This window comes from Cupressus sempervirens, chromosome 1 (genome assembly GCF_028749045.1).
Source record: "Cupressus sempervirens isolate cs-2001-9-10 chromosome 1, ASM2874904v1, whole genome shotgun sequence".
Lineage (NCBI taxonomy): Eukaryota > Viridiplantae > Streptophyta > Pinopsida > Cupressales > Cupressaceae > Cupressus > Cupressus sempervirens.
The window spans coordinates 357,017,521-357,045,483 of record NC_143118.1 but is presented as its reverse complement, the minus strand read 5'-3'; the positions used below and the strand labels follow the sequence as shown (position 1 = coordinate 357,045,483).

The following is a 27,963-nucleotide window of genomic DNA, read 5'->3' as shown; positions in this document are numbered from 1 at the left end:
ATATGGACAATCATCAGAATTTCATATGAAGCTATAAGTTTTAACAGATAGAGACACCTCTTTATGATTTCACTTGGAGGGAAAAGCCAAAACTAACAAGGTATGGGGGGCACAAAAATGGGAAGTAGATTTAGGAGAATCCCCACACTAGGCATGGTAAGGGAAGAAAACGACTAAGTATAGTCAGAAAACTACATGACATGGAATCCTCTAGGCAAGGCGGAGTCTGCCTACCCATGAGGATTCAAGAATCCTCTCATTGTCCTACATTCAGCCCCTAGATAGGATTGGTTGAGCATGTAGGCAACCCCTCCGACTTGCATTATAATGGTGAAGTTTTAAGGATAAAGTATTAAGGAAAAATACAAGAGAAGATTTTCTCCAAGGCTGGCAAACTCAGCCATGCCTTGAGAATTTCTTATCCTCCCAATGCCTAGAACTCCACCTCCCATCTTGGATGCAGAGGAGGCAAGTTTGAGGCTCTTGGACTTGGACAAACACAATTTGATGACAATCTAGTACAAACTGTGAAGGGATGAGTATTTTGCAAAAGGAGATAATGGGATAAGTAAACTAAATTCCTCTAAGCATGCTAATTTTGCCTTGTATGTTTGGCCTAGAAAAATGATCCATTCTTCTCTAAATTGAAAAATGATCAAATGAAGGGGAGATTGAAGTGATTAAGTCAAAGAGCGTAATGGGTGTTCGTAGAAAATAAGGTAGGAAGAGGAATTATCTTTCCTCTCATGAGGAGAATTTCCACCTTTGTATGGGCGTGAAGTTGACTCAAGAAAGATGGCAACATGCTAGGAGTTAGTGTGGAGAAAATGAAAGATTGAGGCCAAATTTGAGGGATGAATGCAATGAGAATTGTAAGCATAGACTCCAAGATTTATCACGATAATAGATAGTTTCTATTATCTTCGTTTAGTACCTAATGGTTATCTATTGTAATCTTTTGTAAATATTATTATGTTTCTAATATTTAGTTTTTTGTTTCTAGAATAGAATGTTTCTATTCTTTACGATTGTTTCTTAAGGAAGCATCATTCAGTCTCTTGTATAAATTGATCTCATGATCACTGTTAATAACAAGCAAATATTTTCCAATGACTTTGTAATATGGTTTCAGAGCCAATACTCTAAATTTTTTTTTAAATAATTATAATTTCTTGGTTGAAATTATCTGCCTTTTATTTTCAAAATTATTTACATGCATATTTACTTCCAACTCTATATAATCCGACTAGGGTTTCCATTCTGAGAGATCTGAATCCATCAACTTATAGTTTTCTTCTGCAACCCATTTTTGACCAGATCCATCTGTTTTTCCTGCACATTTCTGCCATTTTTTGTGATTTTTTTTGCAGCAGGCTCGTTTTGTTCAAAACCCTAATTTTTGGGTTCAGAAAAAAATTTCTAATTGTAGATTCTTGGGGGATTTTTCAAGAGTTCAACTAGGTTGTCATCAAAATTTTCTAGGTGCCTCAATTTTTGTGCTTCAATTTTCGGGCCAGCCAATCCAAAAATCGATAACATATTCTTCCTAGGTTTCTTCTAGGTCACCCTTCAAATTTTCTGGGTCTCTACTTTTTGCATGTACTTGCATGTACTTGCATGTGTTGCTTTACCATGCAAAGTCTCGTGTTTTGCCTCCCCTAAAAATTTTGGTGGGTTTTGATTGATTTTTCACCTCAAAAATCATGTTGGGTTTTGATTGTTTTTCACCACAAAAATCATGTTGGGTTTTGATTGATTTTTCACCTCAAAAATCATCTTGGGTTTTGATTGATTTTTCACCCCAAAAATCATGTTCGATTTTTTCATTTTTTTTAAAAAATCATGGCTTTTTGCAATTCGTTTTGGAGCATTATGTTCATTTGCAAAGTTTTGGAGCGTTATCCAAAGTACCAAGCAGTCTTCTCAACAGACATCCTCTGCTCCAGATTCATAAGTCTCTTGGAAGAACATTCAATACAACTATTGCCACAAGTATGGTCACATGAAGGTTGAATGTCGGAAGCACTTAGCTGCCCTATCTAAGCAATCTGGTTCGCAGCCCACAACGAATAGTGCGGAGCCCCTTGAGCAGATAGAATCTGTCTTTTATGCTTTTTAACAGCTTCATATTGTAGATAGATTAACCATTAATGAAGGGTATTACGATAATAGATAGTTTCTATTAGCTCTCCTTAGTATCTAATGGTTATCTATTGTAATCTTCTCTAAATATTAGAAAGTTTCTAATGTTTAGTTTTTTGTTTCTAGAATAAAATGTTTCTATTCTTTACAACTATTTCTTAAGGAAACATCGTCCAATCTCTTGATCACTGTTAATAACAAGAAAGTATTTTCCAATTACTTCGTAATAAGATTCCTATTAGTGTGGAGAAAATGAAAGATTGAGGCCGAATTTGAGGGATGAATGCAATGAGAATCGTAAGCATAGACTCCAAGATTCCTCTTCCCCCTTAGTTTTCCTCTACGTATGATGAGATGAAAATATGAAGTTGATGGACCAAGTTTGCAGAAGAAATGTGTTTGAGGAAAATGAAGGTGAATGAGGAATTTTCCTCTGAGAGTGGTGGATACCACAACTCTTGGAGGAATCTCGATTCCTCTAACTCGTGAAAAAAATTCCGCCCTTCTATAAGGGGTTGTGAAACATGTTTAAGCCCTCCCAAACAGCAAGAAAGATTGACAATCTAAAAAAGGATACCAGTGAGATTTGAAAGGGCTGTTTTTAAGGCATAGAACGAAAAAGAAAAAAAATTGATATTGAAATAATCCCCTTAGGGTGGCAGAGAGGAATTCTTATTCCTCCCACATGGATAAATTCTGCCCATATGAACTGATGGAGGACCAATAGACTGTGATTTCATTGAAGGCAAAATCGAGCATTTAAAAATCATTACTTTCCCTTAGCTGGTCGGCCTATGGAGCTGAAATTTGAAAATCAATTAAGAAAAATATTTTTCATTGGCTTATAGGAGCCAAGTTGGCTTGTATAGAAGGATGCGCATTTTCAAATTCAGATCTCCTATATTAGAGAAGTGATATCAAGTCATTTCAACACAAACTCAAAATAATTTTATCTCTTCAGTAAGGCAGTGTTCCTCCTAGAGCTAGCAGAGATAGTTCGCAAATTGTTGAGGCAGTGAATCTCATCATGCAAGACTGCCAGTTGTCTTGTGAAATTAACAATCTCATCAGATTGAGACATAAAAGCATATCAATCTAGGGTAATTAAGGTACACTTCTTTCAAAATCTGAGAGTATAAGAGTAAAAGGGGGTAAGAAAGACTAAAATCTGGGTATAACGTATTGTAAAATCCACATATTTTTCCAGATTTTTACATAATATCATTTTGATATTTGCAAGAGGAAAGAGTAATCCCATGATCGAAGGCCTTTTCTTTTCTTGATGCGATTTTATTTTGTTAACGCATTCAGATTCCTTTCATGAACTCAATGCATTTCTCTTTCTTTGTTTTGCAAGGAAAATTGATGAAGGGGAAGCTTGGAAGGCAAGGAGGTGATGGTAGGACAAGCTCAAAATTTCAAGCAAGAGGATACTTGAGGACTTCAAATGAGAAGGAGGTTCAAAATCAAAATACCCAAATACAAATTCGAAGATCAAAATCAAGATGAAATCCAAGAAAGCAAAGAGCAAGAAGAAAGAAAATCAGATGAGTGTTCATCAACTTGAATTTTCTCTAGAAATCCAAGTTCATTTTGAAGGATCCAGCTACATAAAGGTATTCATCAGTTCAAGAGGTTTAGAAGAGAAAATTTCCAAAAACGAAGATGGGAAAAATTTGCAACGATCGAGAAAATTTAAGAAGGCGGTGGGGGAACATGCCATCACAATTGAAGGCTTGATAATGTTGAGTATCAAGTGATATTTTATATCACCAAAAGAATTGATCAATTCTACAAGATAAGGATGTTGAGATGGCGCCCATTTGTCTTCAATCAATCAGAAAATTCCAGCCACATGTGATCAAGCACATTCTATCATATTAGACCAAGTGTACAATTTTTTCATTGGCTCTCAAAAGAGTTGTAATTTTCTTATTGGCCCACTTGTGAATGCCTTTTTGTAATTAGTTGATAGGGTCGCAATCCTAACTAGGATTTGTAGGGAATTAATCCAGGCCTTTGATCTTGGATTGATCTTGGCCCTTCATTGTAATTAAACACCTATAAAAGGCCAAGGCGTTCTCATTTGCAAGGGCTTATAAAGTTAGGCATTAAGATTAGAGAAGTTGGCCAGTAGTATAAGTTGAGTATGAGAGGAGGAGACTTGTTGAAATCATTGCCATAATGCGAGGACTAATTAGAGGCTCACACAATCATCAACATTGTCTTACATTCTTAGAGTTAGATAGATTTAATTTCCTTGCAAGTTTTTTAGTTGGAAGTGATTGAAGAAGTTAAAGTCGAGTTGATATCCATTGAATGAGTGGTGTAAGTCCCTTTGTGATAATTATCATATCATATTATTATAACTGAGTAGAGTTCTACTATTAAGAAGGAACCTCGAGGTTGTCACAATTGTCACACAATCTATAAATTGATCAGCATATGAGAATTCTTTTTCAAGAGAGCGTTGGAGATTTGGTATTTAATTTTAGAATATTAAGTATTCAGTTCTATATGTCGTAGTGGAACAAAACTCACATCAACAAAAATTGACACTAGAGGGCGGGGACCAACAAAGTTCATTTGTGACAGTATCAGCAAGAAAGAGCTTTTAAAGTTATATTTCAGATAGGAATTCTCTCTTAAAAGTGAAAAACTCACAAAAAAAGTTAAAAGGAAAAAATAAAAATAAAAATAAAAAAGAAAGCTTTCTCAATAGACATGCAAGTTGATGTTCTTCCCATTTGGTTTGATTTGAACAAGCAGTTACATCGACACAGATATCTCAACTTGTACCATCAAAGTAGTGTAGAATACATGTCACTACAAAGCATGAGGAGATGCATTGTTTGGTATTTCTTCTAAGGGCAGAGTTAGCATTGCAACGAAAATATCTCATTTTGAGATGTACATAAGTCAGTGATACTTGTGAAATCAGAATCGGAGTTCCATGAATTTAAAGAGAAGATTAAGCAGAAGCCATGACACAGATATCGAGGAAATACTTGGCAGGTTGTTGGTGTAGTGCACATGACTTGTCATATTTGGAATCTACTTGTACATCATGTCAAGATGCTATCAGCCTAGTCAAGTTTCATATGGGGTACTATGAAGAATTGTCAAAGGAAGAAAACAAGGATTTCAGTTAGCACTCATGTTGAACATGAAATGAGGGGCATGTATGCATCACCATCCAAGGAGAACAAGTTACAAGGTAGTATGGTTGAGCTTAATGACAAAGACAATCAAGTGGAAGATGAACTTTCTTGCATCACATTACAAGAGGAAATTGCTGAGAAGAAAATTAAGGAAGCAATTGGTTTCATTAGAGGAAGAGAAGGATAGTGATGAAAGATCAAAGTGTAGAGACACTTGAATGTATGTCCCCATTTTTGCCAAGCATCACAGTTTGAAAGATTAGCCTATTATTGTGATCCTTGTAGGCTAATTATTGTGTATAGCAAGTCTTCTACGGCAGTGGCTTGGCTCATCTTCTCCACAATTCAATAAGTTACAGGTTGGTCTTCGTTTGGCTCAAATTGGAGTTCGTTTGAGCTTAGTTTTATGTAGTTACTATTTGTGGTAAGTCAGGTGTTGATTGAGATGGACCCTTTCTATTTTTGAAAAGTACATTTTGTCACATGGAGAAATAATAGATGTGACTCCTATTTCAAACAACATATTTAAATGATGAGTATTTTGGGAGTTATTATATTTGTAGTGGTCAAATTATTATTAAATCATTAAATGGTTTATTAAAAGTTATTATCTAACTTTACTAATATCACTTAATTTGAGGGTTGAGTCATCATTGGAAGGGGCCATTTATTAATTAATTATAAGCCTAAGTCAAGTATTAAATATAAAAGTGCAAGGAGTTGTTATATTTAAAAGTTGAAGCGTCTTAAGTGAAAAGTATCTTCATGAAGCCATGTGCTAGAAACGAGTATTTAATAAAAGAATTTGATGAAAGCTTCTAATTAATGGTGTGTTGGTGAAACCAAGTGCATTATATGGCTTCATGAAGCAAACAGATCATCCAATTGTCTATTGGATATTATTTGTCGTTGAAGGGATTTCTGAATTTACAAATTATCAACTACATTGCTGAAATATAATGGTTTTGATCTGAGATTGTGACTTCTCTTGCTGTGATTTTTGTGGCTGAGTGAAATTATTTGTGTTATCCATTGTTGAGGTATAGTGGATTAAAATATTCTGATTTTGAATGAAGGATTATCTCTGACTTCTGGGTTGATTAATCAGTGCTGAAGTATACTGATTTGGTGTTTAATTGTTGGAATTATTATCAAAGGGTTTGTTGATTAGAATGCCTCACATTCAACCATCATTACTGTTGCTATTGTGGCTTGAAGGTGAATTGAAGATTGCTGCAAATTGACATATATTATCTGCATAACATCATATTGTTGGGTAGCATTGATAGTTGGTATTTGGGACTGTATAAATTCAGCCTGTGATCTCTTGTAGGTCAATCTGTATTCCTACCTTGGGCTGCATTTTATGGTTCTTATTCTTGGTGTAGAGTTGTCCTTATCTCAGATACAAAATCGAATGCCAAGGGCAATCCAGGTTCTATATTTAATAAGTCAGATTACTTGCCAATTGTTTGTAAAAATGTCTATTGGCTGTACATGCACATTTAACATGTAAAAATCATATTTATGCATTCAAATAGTTAAAAAGGATTGCATTTGTGTTCTAATTCTTTACCTAGATTTCTTAGTAATCATTTTCAAGCATTTAAACTTCATTTAAAATCATTTCAAGCTAGCAAATACATTCTAAAAGTAAAAGACAGCGAGATAGAAGGTTCATGCAAAATGTTTGACAAAATGTCAAACATCTAAAAAGTGAGGAGAATTCACTGTTGTGGAGTTGGAACCGATTGGGATCCTTACATTGAAGAACTACAAGAAGACCATGACAAGTTTAAAGAAAAGGAAGTCCTTGGCGAACTTTAATTGATGATACAGAAGGAAGTTCCTAGAGTCGAATTGCATGAGGTTTCAAATGTCCTTGGAGAGGAAGGCAATTAAGTACACAAGTCGAACAAAGAACTGTAACTTATCAAAGATGAATCCACATATAAAGAACAATTTGACAAGGCACTCAAAGATGTTTAACCACCATATTCTTTGGGGGAATTATTGCCAATTGTATTTCAAGATAGATTAGTTATTGCAAGTGGCATGATTCACCATCAGCTTCAACGTACAGAGACATTGGCATTTGAAATATTATCTAATGATCAATCCATGAAAATTTTCGATGATCCTCCTATTAGTTTTGAAGGTGCTATGCTTAATGAAATTCCACATGAATTGCAAGATTTGCCTAAAGAGAAAGTAACTAGCGATTTCATGTTAGATAATGATGCTTTGAATGTGTTTTGTGAGAGTATACAAGATATGTTGAGTGATAATCAAGTTACTTCCAAGGAAGAAGAAAGTGAAGAGTAATTTGGGTTGGGTGTTAAAGTTTGATATTGCATTTGAGCAACTTGTGGATGATCAAAAAAAATAGAAATATTCTTCTATTCTAACAAATAAAGCTAAAAAGCGAAAGCTAACTAAAGCTAACTAGATATTTACAATAGATTACCATTAACTAATAATAGACAATTATCTATTATTGTAATACCCTCCCTTAATGTTTAATCTATCTAGAACACCAAGTTGTCCTCTGAATTTGACAAACTTATCAAGACCAATAGGCTTGGAGAGAATGTCTACAGTCTGATCTATGGTAGGAACATACTGCAAATCTATAGTCTCGTCTTCAACCAACTGTAGTCTGTAATGACAGTGAACATCCATGTGCTTGGTTCGTTCATGGAAGACTGAATTCCATGTTAACTTGATAATGCCTTTGTTATCAACAAACAGAGTAGTCAGTCCTGTTGGTGACATCTACATATCCCCAAGCATCCGACGAAGCCAAACAATTTCACATCCTACCTTAACAATCCCTCTGTATTCGGCCTTTGTAGAGGAGATAGAAACTGCCTACTACTTCTTACTGGTCCATGTGAGTGCATCGGATCCCAAACTGAACACATATCCAGAAGTTGACTTTGCCCAATCTAAATCTATGAACCCACTAAGTTTAGGATTAGAACTTCGAGAGTACAGAAGTCCATAATCTGAAGTGCCCTTCACATAACGAAGCACACTTTGCTGCCATCCAATGATCAGACTTAGGAGCTGTCGTAAATCGTGAAATATAGCTGACTACGAAGCTGATATCAGGCCTAGTAGCAGAGAGGTAGATGAGGCTGCCTACTAAAAGTGCCTGTATGTAATATCATAAATGGAAGGAGAATCAGACTTTGCAAATAACTTAAGACCTTTCTCCATAGGTGTAGATGTAGGCTTGCAATCTTGCATACAGAATTTGTCCAAAAAGACCCTTGCATATTTGGACTGAGAGATGAATATACTAGAAGATTGTTGCCAAACTTCAAAACCTAGGCAACAATGCATGAGCCCAAGGTCAGTCATATCAAAAGACTGGCATAAGTTATGTTTGATTCCCTGAATCAAAGATGTCAAACTACCAATGATGATCAGATCATCCACATAAATAACCAGAAGGATGATGTCACTGTCAGTAGTCTTGATGTCCAGATTTGAGTTTGAAGAACTCCTCTTGAAGCCTTGATCAGTGAGGTACTTATCAATTTTTATGTACCATGCCCAAGGGCCTGCTTCAAGCCATAGAGGGCTTTTACCAATCTAAAAACCTAATGGTCTTTACCAATAACCTTGAAACCAAGAGGCTACATCATGTAGACCTCTTCATGGAGATCACCATTCAAGAAAGCACTCTTGACATCCATCTGATGGACCTTCCAACCAAACTGTACTGCCATGGCTAGGACTAATCTGATGGTGCTCATCTTTGCAGTAGGAGCAAAGGTCTCCTCATAATCAATGCCCTGACGCTAAGAAAAGCCCTTCGCCACTAAACAAGCTTTGTACTTATCCAAAGTACCATCCGATTTGTATTTGATTTTGTAAATCCATTTGCAGCCAATGGGTTTCTTCCTTGGTGGAAGATCAAAAAGGACCCAGGGCGTTGTTCTTCAGCAGGCTCTGGTGTTCAGATTGCATGGCCTATTCCCAATCTAGAATTCCTTTAGCCTCGGAATATGTTTGAGCTTCAAACACACTGTGAATGTTGACCATGAGAACAAAGTTAACAGAATCTGTAGTTTTGCTCTTTTTCCAAGCAGTTCTCCCATTAATGAGCTCATCATCACAAAGATCAGCAAGTGTCTTAGCCCACCACTTGGGCCGGATAGGAGAATGACCAACATGAGTATCAGGAGATGCATGATGATCAGGTTCCTCATCAAAAGAATCTGGATCAAACTCAGGTGAAGCACCTACAAAGCGAGGTGATCCTGCAAGAGAAGCCAAAGGTGTCTGTACAGGTATCATTGATATAACTGGAGCTGCATGAGCTACTGGAGCCCTCCCATTAGGTGGACCTAATGGAAGCTGAACTCCCAAACCATGAGCTTGCATAAGCTAGTCTACTGGATCAGGAACAGGAGAAACAAGCATGAAAGGTCCTCGTTGCTCATCAAAGACTACATCATGATTGTAGATGAGACGAGATATCTCAACATCGATCAGGCGATAGGCTTTATGAAGACTGCTATATCTAGCAAGCATGAGTTTCTGACTCTTGGCATCCAACTAGGTGCATGACGCATCAAGGATCCAAACAAAAGCAAGGGAGCCAAAAACTTTCAGGCAACTGATTCTGGGCTTACAACCTGACCAAGCCTCTTTTGGAGTTTGAACTTTGACTGTCGTTGTGGGTGACCGATTCAATAGATAAACTGCAGTGTTAACTGCTTCTGCCCAAAACTATTTTGGAACATGTACGTGTTCAAGCATGGATCGAGCCATTTCAATGATTGTCCTGTTCCAACATTCAACTACACTATTTTGTTGTGGCGTGTGGGGTGTGGGGTGTGGTTAACTGGCGTTTGATGCCATGTGCATCCAAGAAGCTGAAGAAAACATTAGAACAAAATTACCCCCCATTGTCTAATCTAAGAGTAATAATAGATTTCCCAAACTCTTTTTCAACTAAAGGTTTAAACTTTTGAAATACAGGAAATGCATCTGATTTCTTGTTAAGGAAATACACCCACATTTTTCTACAAAAATATCAACAAACAACAGAAAATATCTGGACGCAAGAACAGAAAGAGTCACCATAGGGCCGCAGATTTCTGCATGAACAACCTGAAGTACCTAAGAAGCTTGCCATGAATCACAACTAGTGAAAGGTGTGCGATGTTGCTTCCCATCCTGGCATGCATCACAAACTCCAAGCTATTGAGTCTAAATCTCTAGCAATCCAAGAACAAGCTCATCTCAAGCAAGCTATGGGAGATACTGCACATTTAAGTGCCCATATCATTGATGCCAAAGTGTGCTGACAGAAGACCATCGAGCAGCCATAGCTAAGTCCTGAGAAACACTAGAATCAATAAATCTAAAAAGACCATGATACTCAAGACCCACTGCAACAGTAGACTTAGTCGCCAGATCAGTGATGGTGCCTTGATGTGAACTGAAGGTGACTGCTAAGTGTGGAGAATGTCGCAACAACTAACTGACTAAGAGTAGATTTAGTTCCATCCCTAGAACGTAGTACACATCAAGGAATATGAGATTCCTCCCAACACACTGAATCTAAATGTTGCCTTTGCCGACAATTGTGTACTCTTCTCTGCCACCAAAAATAACAAAGTCTAACTAAGGTTGGTAGTCAGTAAACCAGTCTCTACGGTGAGTGAAATGACGAGAGGCACCTGAATCGATGTACCAGGCACATGACTTGACATGATCTGCAAGTCTTTTAGCCATGAAGGCGTAAAAGGCAAATTCCACCTACTTAATGTGCTTCGCATTGTTCGCTTTGGGTTGCGAACCTGATTGCTTAGACTGTACAACAAAGTGTTTCTGACATTCAACCTTTATTGGTACAAACTTGTGGCAGTAGTTGCATTGAATGTTCTTTCGAGAACCATATGATGCTGAAGCAGAAGACTTCTACTGAGATGGTTGCTGAAACTTGCCTTTATCCTTCTGGAAGGATTTTGCAACAAAGGCTTGCTCTGTGGAGGTGGAACTAGAGCTCCTACCGAATTGTTGTTTCCACCGATCTTGTTCAAGCAGCAATGAGCAGAGATCAGTGAACTTCAAATCAACACCAAAAAATGTGATGTTAAGTCTTGATATAATGCTCATAGGACTCTGGTAAACTCCGAAGAGTGATAACCACAATATCCTCTTCCTCCATCTTGCGTCCGATGGCAAGCAACTGATCACAGATTTCCTAAATCCGATTCAGGGGTGCCTGGAGCGAGATGCACCCATCCATGACAATGGAAAATAGAGTGTTTTTAAGAAAGAAGGCTCTACTTTTGTCAAAAGTCTCATGAAGACCTTTAAAATGTGTCCAGATCTTGACAGCTGTCTAGTAGGATGGAATCTAACAAAGTTGATCATCAGCTACAGATAATTTGAGAAGCATCACCGCCTCTCAATTATTCAAATCCCATGTACCCTGATCAAAACCGGAAGTAGTCAGACGTTTCGTAACACCCAAAACAAGTTGATCAGTGTTCCGATATTCAAAAATTGCGATGATCCATTGCTTCCAAGTGTCATAATTCTGACCATTGAATTTGGAGTTGTGCTCAAGCAGAATGATTGTCAGAGATGCCATGGCACATTTTCCAATGAAAATTTGTGAAAATCTGTAGAGGCATGTTCTTCGAGGCAAAAATATACAAGACCCAGAAAAAACAGAGTGACCCAAAAAAGAGCTCAAAAAAGCCAAAAAGAATATGCTGTTACTTTTTGGATCCGCTAGCTCGAAAATCGAGGCACAAAAATCAAGGCACCTAGAAAAAACGGACGACAACCCAATTGAGCTCTCAAAAAACCACCAAGAATCTAAAATCAAAATATTTTTCAAAGCTCAAAAATTAGAGTTTCAAAAAAAACCCTAGTCAACAGCAATGGAGGCAAAAATGGCAAAAAAAAACGTTTGCAGGCAAAAAAATGGCCGATTTCTTCTATAAAGATTGGTTTCCTGCCAAAACATCACAAATTATGAAGAAATAGACACCAAAAAATGGTGTTTCAGGCACTTTTTTTAGAAAAACAACAGAAAAACATAGCTGTTAAAAACGTCTTAAAAACGCAGGAGTTTGCTTCAGATCATGACCATGGAAAAACAGCAGCCTTCATTGTGTATAGGTGTGATTTGTTCTTTGAAAACAAACCCTAGTTCAAAGCAAAATGTTATTCCAGACAAATAATTTTGAAAATAGCTTCTGATAATTTCGGAAAGGAAATTATTATTTTCGAAAAAATTTAAAAACCCTTGCTGTAATACCATATTACGGAAGTAATTGGTAAATACTTGTTATTAACAAAGACCTAGAGGTCTATATATACAAAAGAAAAAAGCGATGTTTCCTTAGGAAACTATCAAAAAGAATAGAAATATTCTATTCTAACAGATAAAGCTAAAAGGTGAAAGCTAACTAAAGCTAACTAGATATTTACAATAGATTACCATTAACTAATAATAGACAATTATCTATTATTGTAATATGAACAATATTGAGGTTGTTGGCATAATTGATTCAAGAGATTGTTAGCTAGATATAGAGACTTTTGAGAGTGTTGTCGTACAAGTTTGATGCTAAGAAGATAAGTTATTGTGTTATCATTGATGTCAACTTGATGTTGTAATGATTTACAGTGTTCTAGACAAGGTGCTATGTGTGAGAGTAGTTAAATCCAGTGTTGTGGAAGGCATTGGAGTGTGCAATTCTTATGGGAGACTTAGAGATGTCTTAGATGGTGTATGTTGATCCCCAAAGGATCACAACATGTATGGAGAGAGTTATTATCAACTAAAGGTGACAAAAGATGAATGATTTGACTGGTCTATCAAATCTATGTGGATTTAGGTGTTGCAATTCAATCTGAATTATCTTGACTGAACTATGAAATTGTTGTTGCAAACACATGATGCTTAGAGCACCGGAAGGCATAGTTTCAGCGGATAAAAGATCGTTTTGTGCAGTTTGGCAAAGTATATAGGACAGTCAGTGCTAGATCCTCAATCGGCAATGATGTGGTTGGTTGCAGTGAATCTTTTTGTGATCCAGGTGTCATGATGACATGGCAGATCGGATGTGCGATGATGAGTTGACTTGACCTGATTGTGGTGATCAGATTTATCAAGCTTATGGAAGTGTGTTGGCTTGAGTCTAGAAGTTTGACTATCCTTGATCAAATTGATGTGCATATGCATTAGGAGGCCGACATGGATTTGTAAATGATTTGTTAGGGTTTGGTAATACATTTTGGCAAACCAAGTTGAAGCGCAAAGATTCAAAACATAAAATTCAAATGTAATACATTTTGCTTAACAGAGTAGCCGCCCTAGTGAATGAAAAATGTATTTATATCAAGATTGATGAATTGTGAAGTTGTAGATCGAGGATGTCAGCGTGCAGTCAAGAAAAAGGTGTGGATAATTTGCAAGAGAAACAGAAGAGTGTGCTTAATCGGATCTATAATGGCAAAGGAGTAGTGCTACTCTCAAATCATTCACTTGTTAAATCCTAACAAGTTCTCCAAGAAAATCACTTAACCACATAGATCCTAACAGATCTTAAGTTAATTGCTCTTTAATAAGGATTCTAAATCCCTTAATCGGGTTACTCCTAACAAGGTATTGTAAAGCTCCTAACAAGGCTTACTTCTAAAGAGTACTAATGCCCACCGTGGTTTTTTCCTTTGACCAAGGGTTTCCACTATAAATATATTAGTGTTCTGGTGTTGCACGTTTGATTTGTTTCATGCGTTTTATTGTTTATTGTTGCACAAGTTGTAAGTTGCTGAATGTTGTTGAATGCTTATAAAAAGTTTAGATTTGGTAGAATATTGATTCATACCTTCCCCTCGCGGTAATCATGGACCTTATAATACTAATAAAGGTAGGGCCCTAATGCTATCTTTTAGAGGTTAGACAAGTTTCTTCTATCTAATTTCTTGACAGGAGATAGCTGGAACACAAGTTCAGAGATGATTGAAAGAGCTTGGATCATTGGTCAATCAAATTTTCTTCTACTCGCTTTGAGACCTCCAGAAATCCTTCCTTGTAATTTCAACTTATGTAGCTTTGTGACTTCTTTAAGAGAATTTATAGTAGACTAGTGGACCATAGGGAAGCGTAGGTTTAAGACTGCAATGTACTGATTTTTCAAAAGACCCCACTTTGTCAAGTACAAGTTGAAGATGTGGAAAAATAGTGCTTTGGCAATGTTTTCACAACAAAAGTAGCTGCACCATCGCATCTAGAAGTTATTACCTACCAGATCAGAGATTGTGGTCTAACTAAAGAATACTTCAGATTAGAGATAGTTTTTGTCAAGAAGCTGGAGATATGGGAGTTGCAAGAGGAAATCTTTTGGAAGCAGAAGTCTCATATTAACTAGTGCAGGTTGGAGATAGAATCACTATCTTTTTCCATAACTCTACGAAGGGTAGGAAGCAAGGGAATCTCACTACTTCTCTCAAAGCTTCAAATAGGAATCAACTCTCCTCTATTAGGATGATTTTAAGGGAAGTGAGACAATACTATTCAATACTGTTTAGTGAAGTCACCCTTATGACTCCAAAGGAGGAAGTTCTTATTTTGAATAGTATTCCTTTATTGGTTTCTAATAAAATGTATGCCTCTAAATAAAATCATCACTTTGGATGAGTTGAAAGAGATAATGTGAAGAAAGGGAAGCACCTAGCCCAAATGGTTTTCCTGTAGAGTTGTATCAAGAATTTTGTGATATTGTCAAGTTAGATCATTTTGAGGTAGTTTTAGAATCTCAAAGGAATAAACAGATGTTAAAAGCCACGAATGTCACATTCCTGGCACTTATTCCAACAAGGAAAGGAGTTGATTATTTAGACCTCTATAGACCTATAGCCTTGTTCAATATTGTCTGCAAGATTATTACTGAGTTGACTGCTAAGAGGCTTAAGCCATTGCTTTGTTCTTTAATTTCAAAAGAGCAATGAAGATTTGTTGCTAGGAGATAAATTTTGGATAGGATTGTGGTGGCTACTAAGACTATTCATTCTATGGCAACTTCTAAAGAAAAGGCTATGTTTGACATTGCTAAGGCTTATGGTCATGCCAACTAGTCTTTTTTACAAGGTCGTGAAAGCTTTTGGGTTTTGTAATGAATGGATTATGTGGGTCATGAGTTGTGTTACTACCTCCTCACACTTTATTTTCATTAATACAAAGCCTTTTGAGCTTTTCAATTCTTCTCGGGGCCTTCACCAAAGGAATCATTTATCACCTTATTTATAGTATTGGTTGAAGGTTTGCGAAGATTCATCAAGTCATGAGTGAGGTAAGGTTTGATCTAAGGCTAGAAATGGAGTGGCATTATAACCCCTCACTCTCACTTACAATTTGTGAACAAAAACAACATTGATGAGGTTAGCTAGAATTAATGACATCGTTGATTTCAAGAGGTTGATAGATATTTATTTGACAACCTTTGGGCAAAGGATTAATGAGAATAAATCCTCTACTTTCTTCTTTAACACTCCTAAACCTATTCCAAATAGGATTGCTCAGACTCTTAGAATCCAAATTGGTTCCCTCCTTGTGTATCTTGGGATTCCTCTTGCTATAGATTATTTGCCTAGCAGGTTTAGGCAAGGTATTTTGGAGAAGTTTCAGAAGAAAGTTACTCACTGGACCTATAGGTGGATGTCACCTGTTGGAAGGGTGACTCTTCTAAAGTTAGTAATTCAGACTCTTCCCCCATACAAGAGTTTTGTTCAGGTTGTTCCCTCTAGCTTCGTTAATGATTTTAATGCCCTTTCCCAATAGTTTTTATGGGCTGGTAATTTGTCCTCTAAAAAATGAAGCTTGTTAAGTGGGACTCAGTTTGTAGACTGAAGCAAAAAGGCAATTTTTTTCTATGGCAAACAAGATTTAATAGTCAGGTCAAGGTCATCATTTTTATGTATCCATACCTGTGGCTTAGCGTTCCATTTTGCTGGAGGCAAGGAGGAGTATTACAAGACTACTATATATATATTGTGTGTGTGTGGGCCAAGTTAAAGTGTCTAGGTGGGAAGATCTAAATGAGTGGCCCACTAGGGACTCAATGGAGGACCACCAAGATCTCGGTAAAATTCTGGCAAGCAAAGATTGTAATTCCATAGAGGAAAGCAATAGACCAGCCAGGGATCCTAATTCAAAAGGTAAATTCACTGTTGTTTCTAGATATCAAGAGTTGGAAAGACATATACATGGGCAAATGGAGGTTCCTTGGTGGAAACAGGTGTGAAGCGAATTCTCCTAGCCTAAATGTAGCTTCTTTGTATGGTTGGTTGTCCAAAATAGATGTCTAACCTAAGATAACTTAGGAAATAGAGTATTTTGTGGTGCTTATATGTGTACCTTGTGTAATAACAGTCACGAATGTTCTTCACATATTTTCTTTCTTTGCCTCTTTGCTGAGGAAAATTGGCATTGTTGGTAAGGAATTTGGAGGATGAATTGTTTCCATGCTTCTTCATTGGTTGAGTTCTGAAGCCTTTTAGAAAGTGGCACAAGCATGTTAGAAGGTGGTGCGAGATGTTAAAAAATGGCACTGCAGGCACTGACCATTTTTTAGGGTTTACACTGCTGATCAATAACAATTTACCTATCAGTATAAAATATGTATCTGCTGATGGTAAAAATAATTAGTTTATAAAACAATAAAAATACATATCTACTGATAGTAAAAATGATTAGCTTATAAAACAAGTTGCAGAGATACTAGAAAATAATCAAGTATAACATTTGCAGAAAGCACAAAACCATCTAGACTTTTAAGATACTAATAAATTGTGGATGTTGCAATATCATTGACTCTACGCCATACAGAAGGTCCTAAAATACAAATTCAGCAACAGTACACCAAATACTGAAATTTGGAGACTTAGACAGCAGCATCTTCTCATACAATTTCAATTGCTCATTGAAATCAGTAGAGGTTAAAAATCATATAGGTACCTTGAATAGACCCAACAGAATGAAGACTCGAGCCAGCACAAAGAAGAAAAAGAACCTACCCTTCTTATTAATCCTTGAGCAGATAATATATTGTAAAATGTCCGCATAAGCATGTCTTCTTCCACCTGAAAACATGAGTACCAAATTTTAGTTATCGAAAATCTCCACCAATATTAGTTTAAGCTTTGCAAATGTAGCTGAATGCTCCATGTTTAACTCTACTTTCTGGAAAAACGAGAAAGTACAAACTTTATACCATCTTATTGCTTAGTTTGACACAGCAATTCTAAAATTGAAATTGAAGATAAGTAAATACTAAAATTCCATCGTCCAACAGGCCATGGCCCTGTGGTAAGTCAGACGTTGCCACTATGACAACTCAGTTTTGAACCCCACTGAATCTATTCTCCACGTTAATGAAAATGTAACGATGGAGTGCACCTTAAAAAACTAAAAGCATCCATGCCACAAATTTTATGCATTCAGATGGCAGGTGTGCGTATTGTTAACTTACGCATGAATGCTTTAAAAGTTAAAACTCTAGAATTAGCTTGAACCTAGTGGTCGAGTTATTTTTTATTTTCAGATTGACAATGAATAAAGTGCCCATGATTTGGAGAACTTGTCCCGGTGATTGTGAAGGATTTAAATATAAGTAAAGTTGTGAGTATGTACAATTGGATAAAATGATCTAATTTAAACTGCGGGTGCAGATTCAGGCCACTCTAAGATGAAACAGTGCATAAAGTTAGATTTAAGACAACACAAGTCTCGAGAATATCCTCAAGTATGTACCCCAGCCCAGCCAATTGCTGACTGAAATTTGATCCCCAAGCCACAAAATTGGGCACAAGAGTTTTAAATTCTGAAATTCTTTTATTTTATTTTTTAATTTTATTTTATTTTTATTGTTTATAAGAACGCCTCTATTAAATGTTGAAAGTAAAGGATCTCTAATAGATAAACAATTACAAATAATTGTCTATAAATTCTGAATCAAATAAGCAGAATGAATTTACTTATCTTCACTGTATTTGCAGCAGGTTCTTGAATTCTTCCTTCTTCAGCACTAATAGCTTTTACTGGATCCCTGTAAGATAAATGTTGTGAATAATAATAATAGCAATGATATTATAATGTGAATATGATTCTGCAGGTACTTGTATGCTTGTTGTTATAAGTTCACTGCAGTTGAATGATCTCAAATATATATCCAAAGAACAGCCATGACTCCGAAGAGTCATGCCTCTACGTGGCCTAAGGGCCACGTAGGGACATGCCTCTTCGGACGCATGTTCACCTAATACGTAACTATTCTATGTTTAGTTTACCCGATAACACAAGGCATAATCACAATGTTATTAATAGTGCCAAGACGCAGGTTGGAGACCCGACACAAGAAAGAATATATGAAGCGGGTTATAACACCCCGACAATACCATCTGTCGAGGGTAGTAAGAAGCCCAGCGTTAATCTTAGTCATGGGTAATATAAAGCCTGACTATGATATCTACCTTGGTTAACATGAAACCCGAAAGCAAGGTCTGTCATAAATAATATGAATCTTGACCACTTAAGTTGGTCGATTATAATGCATATTTACTGTCACAATTTTATATACATAACAGGGATGTATGTATATGTATATGTATGCATACATCAAAATAAATACATGTACGTATATATATGTCTCTGCCATGTATATCAAACAGTGATGCATAGATACTTCTCTGTAATGTAAGACAGATATCAGAGTCAGAACACAAATTGCTTATATCTCTGAAATGTAATTACAAATAATAACATCATAGAAGATTCAAATTTACTTCTCCTGACACTAAACATCAACACTCCCTCTTTAGCTAGGGAGAAGAAAAACATTAGTCAGAGTCATCTAATAAGCAATACTGCATGAACAGTAAATGATCTCTACTTGCACTTAAGCAATATCTAGAGATAACACACACAACCTCTACTTGCACTTAAGCAATGTCTAGAGCTAACACACATATCCTCTACTTGCACTTAAGCAATGTCTAGAGGTAGGCCAAGAATAATCTCTACTTGCACTTAAGCAATGTCTAGAGAAGCCCAAAAGTAATCTCTACTTGCATTTAAGCAATGTCTAGAGAAGCCCAAAAAAATCTCTACTTGCACTTAAGCAATGTCTAGAGAAGCCCAAAAATAATCAACTATTTACAAGATCGTCACCTTGTAAATAATTCTAGATTGTTGAATATGTCCATGAAAGATCGTCACCTTTCATTACATATAAAATAGAAGAAACAAATAAACAATTCTTTTATTTCAAAAAATTTCCATTACAAATAATCATACCAAGTCTTTCCCTGAAATATTTTAGTTTCACTTTAGCAAGACGTTTGGTAAGGATATCAGCTGTTTGATCATTTGTGCATATATATTCCAATTGAATAACTCCTCGATTAACCATATCTCTGATGTAATGGAATGGAATTTCAATGTGTTTAGAGTGATTGTGAAACACGGGGTTAGAAGAAAGCTTGATACAACTTTGATTATCACAATAAATCACGATGGGCTTCAACGGTCTTTTGAAGAGATTTGAGAGCAACTTTCGGAGCCATACTGCTTCTCTAGCACATAGGGAAGATGCAATGTACTCGGCATCAGTAGAACTCAAGGCCATAGAAGTTTGTTTCCGACTAGTCCAAGAGATCATACCGGATCCAAGACTGAAATAGTACCCTTGCGCTCAATAGAACTTCCAGCCCGATCAAAATCTAAGTATCCAGATAGCTCAAGATTAACTTTGTCATATTTGATTCCCATTCCAATCGTACTTTTTAGATACCTCATTATGTATTTAGTTGCCTGCAAATGTATCTTCTTAGGTGTGCACATAAACTAACTCAATGTATGAGTGGCATAACAAATTTCAGGATGAGTATTCACCAGGTACATTAAAGATCCAATGATCTGTCTGTAATAAGTAGGATCCACATCTTCAGATTCATTCATATCATCTTTTAGTTTGTGTAAGTTTATCTCCATAGGTGTAGCAGTCAGTTTGCATTCCATCATACCAAACTTGGTTAATATGTCAATTGTATATTTTCCTTGATTTAGTATAATACAGTTGTCTAGCTGCCAGATTTTTAATCCCAAAAAATAGTGAAGTAACCCTAGATCCTTCATTTCAAATTCAGCAGAGAGATCTTGTTTACATTTTTCTATAAGGTGTTCATCACTTGTAATTAGTAAATCATCAACATATAATACAAAGATAACCATATCATCACCTTCAGTTTTGAAGTATAGATTAGGATCGGCTTCATTCTTGGCAAATCCTAATTTTAGTAAATAATTATCTATTCTTTCATACCAAGCTCTGGGAGCCTGTTTAAGACCATAAAGTGCCTTCTTCAATTTACAAACATGAGTCTGGTGATCAAAAATGCTAAACCCTTCTGGTTGTTCAACATAAACTTCTTCAATCTTTCCATTGAGAAATGCTATTTTGACATCCATTTAATGTACTTTTCCATCCTTTAGATGCAACAATAGCTAGGATTGTTCTGACTAAAGTCTATCTAGCAACAGGGGCAAAAGTCTCATCATAATCGATGCATTGCTTTTGTGAGAAACCTCGGGCTACGAATCTTGCCTTGTGTTTTTCAATACTGTCATCTGCAACATGTTTAATCTTGAACAACCATTTGGAAGAAATAACAAATTTGTTTTTAGGTCTTGGTACAATATCTCAAACATCATTTTTTAATATTGAATTATATTCCTCAATCATAGCTTCCTTCCAAGATTGATGTGAAAGTGTTTCTTTAACATTGGTAGGTTTAGATTTTATGAGTTCAAATAACAAAGCAACATAACTAGATTGATTCCTAGTTCTTTTACTTTCCTAAATTACATCATCTGGTTCAACTTGATTTTCAACTAACATCTTTCTGGCCCAAAGAGGTCTCTTCTTATTGTTATGGTTGACGTTTTCTGATTCAGTGTGATTTGACATGGAAGAGATGTCAGAATTTTCCTCCCTCTCAATTTCTATATCTTGATCTTCTTCTGAGAGGATTCATCATTATTACTAGAAATCTTAAAGGCAGTGTCTTCTTCAAATATGACATCTCTACTAATCTCAATTGTTCTTTGTCCAGAAATGTAAATTTTGTACCCTTTTGAAGTTTCACTATAACCAATGAATATCCCCTTTTTCCCAGAAGGCTCTAATTTGGTTCTCTTTTCTTTTGGGATGTGAATGTAGACTGGACATCCGAATATTCTTAGATGACTTAAATCTGGTTTAACTCTGGTAAATGCTTCTTCAGGAGTGGTGTTTTCCAATATAGAGTGAGGACAATGATTTTGGATGTAGACGGTTGTATTGGAAGCTTCAACCCAAAAAGAGTAATGGAGGTTTTGATCATGTAACATGGCCTTGGCTGACTCAACAATGGATCTATTTTTTCTTTCAACTATTCCATTCTGTTAAAGATAATAAGGTACGGAATACTCCCTCTTCAACAGAAATACAAAAGTTTTTTAAAATATCAAAAGTGAATTCACCCCCATTGTCAAACCTAAGGGTTTTGATCTTTTGTCCTGATTGATTTTCAACAAGGGCTTTAAACTCTTTAAACTTGGATAAGACTTCAGAAGACTCCTTTTGTTTCAAAAAATAAATCCAAGTTCTCCTAGAGTAGTCATCAATGAAAATTACATAAAATTGACATCCATTAAGAGAGGGAACTGACATAGGACCACAAAGATCTGTATGAATCAACTGAAGTATGTTTTTAGATCTATGAACACTATTGGGAAAGGAGTGTTTAGTGTTTTTCCCTAAGGCACACCCTTTACAGATACTTAAGTGATCTGATTTAAGATTTGGAAGACCTTTTACAATTTTACTTATAGATGCTAAGGCTCAAAAATTAAGGTGACCTAATATTTTATGCCAGATTTCAATGGAATTTGTCTTATCTTTACTAATAGTTAGGTTTAACTTTGGATTTTGATAATTACACAGTTTATAAAGACTTCCATCCCTAACCCCGATGTATATGGCTTTCTTGATAGATGAGTTCTTAGTCCAATATAGAACTTTATCTCCTTGAAATGCAATTTTGTACTCTTGACCTGCAAGTCCGGAGATGGAGACAAGATTTCTTTTAATCCCTGGCACATAAAGGACATTCTTTAGTTGAAGAGTGATATCAGAATTTAGTTCAATAGAACAAGTACCAATGCCTTTAATTGGATAAGAGGAGTTGTCTTCAATAGTTACTTCTTCTGATTCATGATTTGAGAGAGTCTCAAACTTGTCCTTAAATCTAGAAATATGATGAGAAGCTCCACTATCTATGATCCAGGTGTTGTGATTAGAGCTTAACTCACTAGAGAGAGCTACTATAAATGCATAATTTTCTTTGTCCATTTTCTCATTATTCTCTTCTTTAACTTCTGCCAAAGCTGCTCGAATTTTCTGTTTTTCAGAACACACATAGTAGGAATGACCAAGCTTATCACATTTAAAGCATCTTTCTTTGGACCAATCACGATGTTTGTGAGATTTGTGATTTTCATTGTTTTATTTCTTGCTATGTTTGAACTTTCTTTTCTTATTTGATTTGGAATACAAAGCGTGGATGTCACTATCTTGATTTGAAATTAAACCTCTGGATGCTAATCTAGACTCCTCTTGAGTGCATTCATTCTTTAACTGCTCAAATTTTGGAAGTTCAGGACGAGAGCTTAAACCTCTTATGAAGGTTTCCCATGATAGTGGAAGTCCTCTTAGGGCAATCATACTTAATTCCTTATCATCTATTTGATTTTGCATAGTAGCCAATTGATCCTTTAATTCAGTAATTCTGAGGAAGTAAGATGTAATAGATTCTCCATTTTTCATTTTTATGTAAAGTAGATCTTGTTTCAAGGTTAGCAATCTACTTGTATTATTAATTTCAAATGTACTTTGTATTGTAGAGAACATATCAAATGCAATTTTGAGATTTGTTATAGAAGGAAGTATATGATCTTTTACTGAATCTATGATTATTTTCATTGCCTTATTATTGTGCCTTTTCCATGTTGCTTTCTCAGATTCATTTTCAGGTATCGGTAAATTAGTTTCAATGTGATTTTCTAATTCCATCTCTCTTAGAATTATTAATAGCCTGGTTTTCCAAGATACAAAATTAGAAGCTCCATCTAATCTATCTTCAATTCTTACATGGTTCACCATCTTAATGTCTCCCTTTTTTTTAAAAAAACTTTTCTTTTTCCTTTAAATTAGACTCAGAATTTAATATTTTGCAATGGTTTTCTTATCAGTGCAGCTTTGATACCATGTTGAAAGTAAAAGATCTTTGATAGATAAACAATTACAAATATTTGTCTATAAATTCTGAATCAAATAAGCAGAATGAATTTACTTATCTTCACTGTATTTGCAGCAAGTTCTTGAATTCTTCCTTCTTCAGCACTGATAGCTTTTACTGAATCTCTGTAAGATAAATGTTGTGAATAATAATAATAGCAATGATATTATAATGTGAATATGATTCTGCAGGTACTTGTATGCTGCTTGTTATATATTCACTGCAGTTGAATGATCTCAAATATATATCCAAAGAACAGCCATAACTCCGAAGAGTCATGCCTCTACGTGGCCTAAGGGCCACGTAGGGACATGCCTCTTCGGACGCATGTTCAACTAATACGTAACTGTTCCATGTTTAGTTTGCCCGATAACACAAGGCATAATCACAATGTTATTAATAGTGCCAAGATGCGGGTTGGAGACCCAACACAAGAAAGAATATATGACGCGGGTTATAGCACCCCGACAATACCATATGTCGAGGGTAGTAAGAAGCCCAGCATTAATCTTAGTCATGGGTAATATAAAGCCTGACTGTGATATCTGCCTTGGTTAACATGAAACCCGACAGCAAGTCTGTCATAAATAATATGAATCTTGACCACTTAAGTTGGTCGATTATAATGCATATTTACTATCACAATTTTATATACATAACCAAGATGTATGTATATGTATATATATGCATACATCAGTATGAATACATGTACATATATATATATATATATATATATATATATATATGTCTCTGTCATGTATATCAGACAGTGATGCATAGATACTTCTCTGTAATGTAAGACAGATATCAGAGTCAGAACACAAATTGCTTATATCTCTGAAATGTAATTACAAATAATAACATCATAAAAGATTCAGATTTACTTCTCCTGACGCTAAACATCAACATTAAACCGTCAACTGACCTATTTAGGAAAAGACGTGACATAGGTTTTAATAAAAAGATAGTGTAGTTTTGAGGGTTCGGATATACAAGTATTTGCTCTTCATGTTTTCAGCAGTACGTGTTTGTGGATTAGTGAATTCAGATCTGCTATTCTGGTTGGAGTTCTCGGTTTCAGCTACTTTGCAGTTAACATAGTTTTTTGAGTGTAAAATCTGCTTACCACTGTCTGAAAACTTTTTGAACTTAAGTACACCACCCAGTTATTTGTCTCAGACTACAGACAAATGGCCAAAATGCCGTTGCAGAGAACAAGAACTCCTTTGGAGCCCATTCACACAGTCAGAACAGAAACCTAACTCTTAGCTTTGGTTTGCCAATAGCCCAATTTTGCTCTATACACCACTAAGAACGGAATGAAGTGTTTAATACAAAACTCCATGCTAAAAGAAAATGATACTGTGTACGAACTAGGGTCTATTATTGTACGATACGGCATAAGAATTTCAAAATTATTCAACCAAAAAGTAAAACCATACGATCAATTATTAGAAATGAGACCACAAGTTTGCAGTGTTGAATGAGTTCAAGAGCTAGAGGGTGAGCTTCAAAAGAAAATCCACAATTCCCCAAAAATGTAGTGAATTATAGAAATTAAATAAAATACTATTTTCAACTTGTCGATATGACTAACTTATGAGAAAGTTCGGGTGCAAATCACGGATGAATTTCCGAGAAAATATATGCCCGGAAGTAAATAAATTAACCTACTAACAGTAACAACAAATTTTAACTTGATAAACAGCCAAGTTTCATTTTTTTTAAAATCTCCATAGAAAGAAATTTTAGAATTGACAGACAATATACCAATTTTAGAAAAATAAATTAAAAACTAAAATTTATAGAGACTTCCGATTGCTGTCCCCAAGCAAAAGCATTACATCAAAAGGAGAAAGAAATAATTATCATTTTTACTTCTGATTATCTATGAGTAAAGCACTGCCAATAGTGGCATGTTATGATGGTTAAGTTGTTGAGTTGTTATCTTTGCCATCAAGGTTCAAATCTAATGGGGATGAGGTCCCCCATTTGTGACCTCACTGGTTCATAGCTCCAGGTCAAAGCGTTTACCCCTCTTAAATTAATAAATTTTAAAAAAATAAAAAAAAAACAAAAAAAAAAAAAATTCTATCTATGAGTAAAGCGCGTAAAAATTAAAAAGGGATAAGTTTCATTGACCTGAAGTTTTGTTAACTCATTCTTGATGGACTGGTGTGCTTGAGTTAGAACTTCCGACTCTTTCTCCAGATGCCTGAATAGCATATAAAGAAACACGTGATGAGTGCTTCGGCCAAAATATTAATGTTAACAGAAGCTCAGAAACCCAATGCCGGTATAAAGTATAACAAAACACAGGATAAACTCTAAAATCAATATGCAAATCTTTATTGAAACTCTAAAACCCTACAAATGAGGTTTCGCACCTTAGCAGGTTAGGCGGATTAACATTCTCCATTTTGAATTTTAAATTTTGACTTTGGGACAGCTATATCAATTCTAAGATGCAATGCGGCTGATCAATATTTTCTGAATATAAATCGTAATCGGATCGACACTACTAAAATAGTTTGTTCCCGGAGATTTTAGTGAATTTTCAGTATTAAAGTCGAAACGTAGGAGTTTCCACGTGTAACTTCTAATTGAAGCAAGAGGCTTATATGTGGAGCTTCTCAGATTCCGAAAAAGAAATTTCTCTATTTAATGTAAAAAAATTATGGTATAGCCAATAGTATATTGCATTCACCTCTAAATTGTACTCTTGTCCATGAATCACTAATTATTTTTTATTAGTTCAATATTTGTAAAGTTTTTATATTTATTTATTTATTAAATCTATTAAATAATTTATTTATCTCCAAGATAATTGGCTCAATTCAATTTGTATTATAGAAGCCTCGAAAAGGCTCCTCCATATTACATAGTTTTTCCTATATTTTGATAAATAACCTCTTAATTCCTTTTAAATATATACAATATTTATTAATCTTCCTTTTAGTGCTCTAATAACATGATATGTCTAGTTAACTCAACAACTTTAATATTTCCAACTTTAATAAAACGTCACTTGGAAATCTAGACATAATTAATTGGTGGACTTTTATTTCCATATTTCATTTCTTAACTTAGTCTCATTTCTTAAAAATGTGACCATATATGTGAGTGTGTGTGTGTGTGTGCGTGCGTGCATGTATATGTATCTATATATATACATGTATGCATGTGTACACACACACACACACACACACACACACATGTATATATATAGATGTGTGTGTGTGTGTGTGTGTGTGTGTAGTTAAGACTTTATTTATATAAAAAAGTTGAATAAAAGTATTCATCTTGGATTATTGTTTTTGAAATAAAAAGCGACCAAAACAAGGGGGTTGATCCTTACAACCAAAAAGTTATCAACCATCACATTACTAGCAAAACCAGCAGATAGCAGTCACAAACAATAGTGAACTACAACTATTAATCAAAAACACCGCTAACAAAGAAACTACTAACTCGAACAGAAACTATAGGACTAAGCATACTAAGAATGTTCAAAACATGGACTGTTGGCACAAACAAAACCAACCCAGTCCAAAACCATCACACTGTCATTTACATCTATCAACATAATATCTATACTAAATCTAAAGACTAAAGTACCAAACATACTATTAAAGTTTAGTTTTTTAAATCTGTTGGCATAAACAAGCCAACCTAAGTCTGTGAATAAGTTGTAAACTAGCAAACCAGGTAGCATCAGAAACCAATAAACAACTAGGGCTAAAAAACCCCCACGAACCACCACATTATTTTTCATCTTTATCTTTTCCCTTCCCAAGAAAAAGCACTCTAGCCCAATCCTCAACAAGGAACTTATACAATAGCTTGTTATCCTCCCTGTCCAACCCTGACTTGTCCTTCTCCTACGCCAATAATTGAAGGGTGGTAGTAGCAGCATGGGTAACCTTTAAGGCAAATTTAGAGGAGGAGTAAAACCCATCCTCTAAAGATTTGACTCTTCTCTCTATTTGTGCATTCCTTTCATTCTGCTCCTCCTCTTTCTTTGTGTTTCCTTTTTCAACATTCTTATGCACCTCCTTAGTCTTTGCCAATGGCTGGTTTTCATCCTGCAAAACCTGGGGGTTAGCAAAAACATTAGCTTTTTCCTTAGCCAAGGAAGAGATGGTAATGGGGGAGGTATTCACTTTATTGTTGTCTTCACAGAAGGTAATAGGCTGCAAGGTAAAGCTAGCTGACACATGTGTCATCTCAATGGTATTGGCATTACCAACAGACACCTGGGTGTTATCCACGAAATTTTCAC

The 27,963-nt window shown here is 35.5% G+C and overlaps 1 protein-coding gene across 3 annotated transcripts in view; it reads right to left on the bottom strand.

Moving 5' to 3' along the window:
* The window catches only part of LOC149577727 (uncharacterized), a 59,551-nt gene extending 33,233 nt beyond the window's left edge, over nt 1–26,318 (bottom strand). For 2 of the 3 annotated variants that reach the window (XR_016363858.1, XM_089825361.1), the window contains exons 1-3: nt 26,069–26,315; nt 25,824–25,896; nt 17,361–17,426 (exon numbers count right to left, since the gene is read on the bottom strand). Coding sequence is in view for 2 of the 3 variants with exons in the window: in XM_089825361.1 (XP_089681487.1) it covers nt 17,361–17,426; nt 25,824–25,896; nt 26,069–26,100 (171 nt within the window). In the remaining variant the exon portion in view is untranslated. Of the gene's footprint in view, nt 1–17,360; nt 17,427–25,823; nt 25,897–26,068 lie in introns of all 3 variants that reach the window. The other variant, XM_089825369.1, reaches the window with a different exon arrangement.
* Nucleotides 26,319–27,963: the final 1,645 nt, after the last annotated feature.